Here is a 6,000-nt window from a genome sequence, read left to right as displayed (position 1 = left end):
GCGCTGAATAGTAAGCCGGATGCGCTAGGCTGTTAACTACATGCGCTAGGAAATGTTTCCCACGCGCTGATTCTTGTTTCCCGCGAACCTGCAAAAGTGGTTAAATTCAAAAACCGATTTGATAGATGGGGTGATGCCCCACGGTGGGCAACAAAAATGTATACGGGAAAAGCGGGTCGATAGAACTCGAAATGTGAAAAACGAAGCTCTAGGGAGCCTTGCTCACACACCCACAGAACTTCTTGGTGCAAGCTATGGAGTTATGAAGTATGGCTCAGCTTCCCAAGGTTGGTTCCATGGTTCTCTATCTTACACGATCCCTCAAACCAATGTTTTTGCTCTCAGATCACTGAGCAAAATGGTTTAGGGATGACAAATGCAAGAATGAAGGATGCTTTTATTGATTTTAAGAAGAAATGCATCCTAAGCTATGCATGATCCTATAAATGCAATAAACTAGTTATAAGATGACAAGATTAGCAAACAAGACTATCCTAGCATGCTATAGTAATCTATGATTAAGCTAAATGATAAGGAACATACTCTAAATTTACATATTTAGATTAATTCCTATTTAAAAGAGAGGCTAAATGATGAGCATAAATGATATATGAAAGCTTGAATGGATTTTAGTATAAGTGTGATGCTAAAGACTTGGATGATGAAAAATGGAGGGATGAGAGCTCTATTTATAGCAAAAATAGGGCAATGGATGGTCAGGATTGAAAGAGGCAATCAAGGGTTGAGTTTGAAAGTTGGGAATCCATGTTTGCAATTGGCACCAATGAAATGGTGACAATTGTCAACATAAGGTTGGTTGAGAGGAGATGCAAGAAGCATTAAATGCTTGAGAAGACCTCATGGTTACCCTAGGGGTTAAGGGTTAAGGTTAAGTTAAGATTACCCATTGGATAAAGCTTTTATCCAAAGGATAAATTCTTGTGCAAAAGATTAAGGATAACCATGGTCAAAGCAATAAATGCTTGATGAGACCCTTGGGTTACATGGAAGTTGAGTTTAGAGAAATTCTTTAACCATGCTAGAGGGTTGAGTTAACCATTAATGGTTATAAAGACTTTGGGGACAAATTTGTTGAATGGATAAAGGCTTTAATGTTTTTTGAAGACTTTACTCCAAACTTGAAAAGTGACGACCTCAAATTTAGGGAAAAAGGATAATGGATAGGTTTGGGCTAATTAATTAGGATTAGATAGATTCTAGAAGAAATTAAGAAGATGGTTAGGATGCAAGTGGGAGGTGTAGGATTTTGCAAGTGGATGAAGGGATAATGGGTTTTAATTGAATTTAATTCAATTTGGTTGCAATTAAATAAATTAGATTTATTTAATTTAGGATAACTATTTTAATTAAATTTGAATTTAATTAAAAAGAGGATAGAGGCTTTAATTGAATAAAATGAATTTATTCTATTAAATGGGTATAGTGAATTTAATTGAGTAATTTACTTAATTAAATAGAGGAATACGAGTAATTTAATTAAATTGGATATAATTAAATAGAGAAATGAACATAAAATATTCATTTAGGAATATGGTCATTTTTATACGTCTACAGTAACTACTTGAAATGTTTTAAATAGGCAAACTCGTATCATTTGTAGTCATCATCCCAAAATGACAATAAGGAGGCAGCATATGAGAGTACTTGGTACAATTGTAAAGAACATGGATATAACTCAAGAGGCACCTTGCAAGGTTCTTAGGCCTTGAAGATGTCCATCTTGCAATATCATATTCAGTCTTCCAAATTCATTGCTTTTATTTCTGCAAGATTAGTACTCATCAATGTAATACATTTATAAATCCATCATTCCCCACTAATTGCTTTGTTTATTTCAAGTGGATTAATATCTTGTCACAAATAGGCATCATAAAGAGGAATACAGGTGTCAATTTCATCATAAAGAGGAAAATAAGTGTTAATTTCTTCAAGTATTGCAATTTAAGGATTCATCTTTTACAAAGCAAGCTTGTATGTATATAAGGACGTCTGTCTATTCAATTCAATGTGATATTTTCACTTGCTTTTATTAAAGGGTAACCTCCCCTCACTATAAAGGGGAGACTTAATCCCACAAGCTGCCCCTACTAATTTGCTTTGACAAAATTTAAGGATAATAGTGATAAACAAAAGTAGAAAGGAACAAATGTTTTAAGTAGGCATCAAATGCCTTTTTGGATTCCAAAAATTCTTTTTATTAGGACCTCTCCCTTGTTTGTACTCTTCTTTCTAATGAAACCAATACCTAATATAATGAATAGATAGAGTAATAAAATATATCTTTACTCACATATGAAGTTCTTACAGAAGTAGACCAAAGATCAGACTACTTTCTCTAACTACAAAAAATTCATCTAGAACTTCCCACCAGTTGCCCAACAAAAAACGACCTTCTACTGACTCCTATAACTTCTTGAAATCCAACAAACAATTAATACATAGTTGGATACAATCATAATAACAAAATATAATAAAGGCATTGTATGCTAACTACATTATTCCAAATTAGCCAGATACTCCTTTGTCCCTCCCTAGGGACGTGTATCCCCGTAACTGAAACATATATATATTCAATACAGCCCAAATACATGTAGCATAATGTACCCACATGTGCCCAAAAAACCTTGATTTTCCAACTATGCTAACTACTATGTGATTTGATTGTTTAAAAATTTGACGTAAATCTTCCTAAACTTAATTTAAGAAAACTTCATTCATGCAATTTTTTTTGGTATAAACAAAACCTACACCAAGTGAGAAAGATAAATGAAATGTTTTTCTATTTCAGCAACCCATTTTTTTAGGTAAAGACAAATGAAATGTTTTTCTATTTCAGCAACCCATTTTTTTAGGTTATCTTCCAATGCAACTCTACTATTTTTGCATATTATCAACTTATAAAATTCTACTATTTTTGCATATTATCAACTTATAATTATTTATGTAGCAATTATGTGTATGTATTGCTTTTAAAGTAATGAAAATTTTCTCTAATAACTTAGAAAATTGTGTTAAATATATGTACTTTTTATGAATGTCATATCCATATTGGGTGTCTTAAAACATGACCATATCCGTATTTGTATTCATATCCATGTCCATGCAACTTTGCATTATCCCCCAAAAGAAAAGTCATCTTCTAGATGTCAAAGAAAACAAGTAATTAACATTTAGGTTTTCTAAACTTGTGAGAATGATGTAGAGGGAGGAACTTTGTGCTAATATTCATTTTTTTGCTAATAAGGATGCTATTATATTTTTTGAAAAAATAAATTTATAGCTCTTCCTGCATTGAACTTATCAATGTGATAGGACCAAATTATAAACTCTCATAATTGCAAAACTTTAAGGCAAGCGCTGGCAAGAAGCTTTTCTTGATAAATTTAAATGCTTATTTACATGCAACATCATTAATACAATGATAGTCTATGTTTGGTTGCCTGTTTCGCACAATCCACCTTAAATTATTTTTTTACATGCTTTAGTGGTGCCAAAAGACATTCCTGTCTAAATGCAGATTAAATGATCCTATGAGAGATTGAAATGCAGAAATGTAATGCTATCAACAACAACAGAAAATATTACTTGAGCAAGATTGCCATTATTCAGTCCAAATTATGGGGGAGGAATATGAACCTGTGTAAAACTACCAGCCAAGATGAGTAGACTTAAGCAAAGTATGTCCAATATACTGTCGAAGTGAGGATGCCAATAAAATTGCACTCGCACATTACTACACTTTATCATTCAAGCATTTTGTACTGGTGTAAATTTATCTAAAATGTAGCTATTGGTTCTGAATCTTAAAAGCTAGTGTATCCCTTGTGTTCAAATGTGAGAATAACAGGTTAAAAATGTAAAACACTTTGTTAAGTAAATGGTAAATATGATAACACGGTACCTTAATTGGGATCTCAAACTTGAGAACATCCATTTTATTTCACCACTTTATGTACAAGCCATCTAGATCATCTAGATTCTAGAGACCATCACTTCTCTGTGGAACAATTAGCAACCTTGTATATGATAAGCAACCCTTGGAGTTTTTATAGCAGTTCCGTCATTCTACCATGTCTCAAAAAAGTTCCCTTCATCATTCATAAGGTTTCAAAAATCTCTTTCCAAAGTTGTGGCATCGCTCCAGCTACTATCCATATCTCAATGTTTCAAAAGAACAGGATTCTTAAATGTGTTTTGTTAGTCCAGGTCCACAATAACTATATTTACAATGTCTTCAAAAGTAGCAAAATGCTCATTCAGTGTTTGTCCCAAGAACTTTAGGATCTGAATAGCCTTGAACATGTTGATAAAATGCAACAAGCTGATATTGTTGCCTGAATTTGCATCATTTTTGGGAGATACTGACGGCCACTTAACTGGGCTTTTTCCAGGGCTTCACCGTCCATTCAATTGCTCTGAATATCAAAAGAAGCAAGCTTCTTGTCTAGGTTTTGTTTCTGGCTGGCGTGCAGCTCTGCATTTTCTCAGGCTATTAAAACTGCTGTACAGTCCTTAAATCTAATTCTGAAGCTCCATGACATTAAAAATCAGTATTTTAGTTTCTTTGTACCCCTCTTGCTAAAATGAGTCATCATGATGATGTGTACGGAAACACTAACAAAGACTTCATTAAAATTTTCATCCATATTGTGAATAAATACTCTACCTGAGCTATCTATGCAGTCACATTGCCACAAAATACCTTGGACACTGGAATTAAGCTTTGCTTGTTTAGCCTTTTCTTGAAGTCCTTTCTCACAGAACTCTCAAATAAACATTGCCATCTAATCTATGTATGACGAATATATAAGAGAACCATTAGATTGTATTAGAACTAGCGTTTCAAGATGGGAACACTGAGTCACCACTGCTGACATCACAAACAGCCAATAAGCTTCCATCTTCAGCTATTCTCTCAAGAAAAATCAACCTTGCTTTTAAGTGTACATTTTCCATCTTCAATATGAGAGAAGATTGATTTGTTTTTCAAACATTCACATGTGCCAGAATTATCTGTAGATACAATGCCATCTGCATTCTGTCTCCCACTTATGGTTGATGACATGTCAGTTTCAGTAAAACCTGAAGCAGTTGAAACCGTGTGAAATTTACCTAGTCTGTCAGACATTTCAACAGCCTGTACATAACTCCCAATATTCTTCTTCAGTTGATCTTCAGATGAACGTGCAATCCCAGTGATTTCATTAGAATCAGTTTGAACAGAAACACAGCTTTTTTGGCTATCTTGAACAACAATCAGATTGCCCACTGCCATGCTCCTGTTCTCCAAAATTTCACAAGGCTTATGCCTGCTGTCCTCCTTATCAATTACAATTTGAGTAAGATCTGTAGATTTAAATTGATTATGATTGATTACAGCATCATTTAGTTGCAAAGGTGATAGATCCTCAACTTCCTGGTTGTTTTTGCTGACATAGTACAAACTGTGTTGCTTTTCATTATCAAATTTGTCCATCTCATGCAAGCCACTTCCACATTGATTTTGCTCTGAAGAAAAGGAAATTACAGAGCACTCTTGACCATGGACTCTAGCTCCAAACTGATATTGGTTGCTATTGAATGACTCGGGATAGGAATTTTCTGATAGATTCTCTGAAATTGCTCTGGTACTATACCTTGACTGGGCTGCTATGGTTAAGTATGGAGACAGTATGGCTCCTTCATCAAAAGAAGTGCGAAGAGATAATCGGCACACAGGACATGTCGAGTGTTGTCGTAGCCATACATCAATACAATTAATATGAAATGCATGGCCACAAGTGGGCAACACACGCAATATGTCTTTCTCTTCATATTCTCCAAGGCATACTGTGCAACTGTGTAAGCACATTTAAGTAAAACAATCGCAATGTACTCAGTAGTAAGATCATACACAATTAATATTAACATAGTGAAATAAACTGGCTAAATTTAAAGCCACATGAATGTGTAAGAACTTTGTATGGATTTACAGACCAA

The 6,000-nt window shown here is 34.1% G+C and overlaps 1 protein-coding gene across 1 annotated transcript in view; it reads right to left on the bottom strand.

Moving 5' to 3' along the window:
• Positions 1 to 3,869: 3,869 nt before the first annotated feature.
• Positions 3,870 to 6,000, bottom strand: part of LOC131077965 (uncharacterized) — a 65,505-nt gene continuing 63,374 nt past the window's right edge. The window contains exon 3 of the mRNA XM_058015573.2: positions 3,870 to 5,858. Within this exon, the coding sequence (XP_057871556.1) occupies positions 4,937 to 5,858 (922 nt within the window). The 3' untranslated portion in view covers positions 3,870 to 4,936. The remainder of the gene's footprint in view (positions 5,859 to 6,000) is intronic.

This window comes from Cryptomeria japonica, chromosome 5 (genome assembly GCF_030272615.1).
Source record: "Cryptomeria japonica chromosome 5, Sugi_1.0, whole genome shotgun sequence".
Lineage (NCBI taxonomy): Eukaryota > Viridiplantae > Streptophyta > Pinopsida > Cupressales > Cupressaceae > Cryptomeria > Cryptomeria japonica.
The sequence above is the reverse complement of the archived record's forward strand: the minus strand, read 5'-3'. Positions and strand labels throughout refer to the sequence as shown.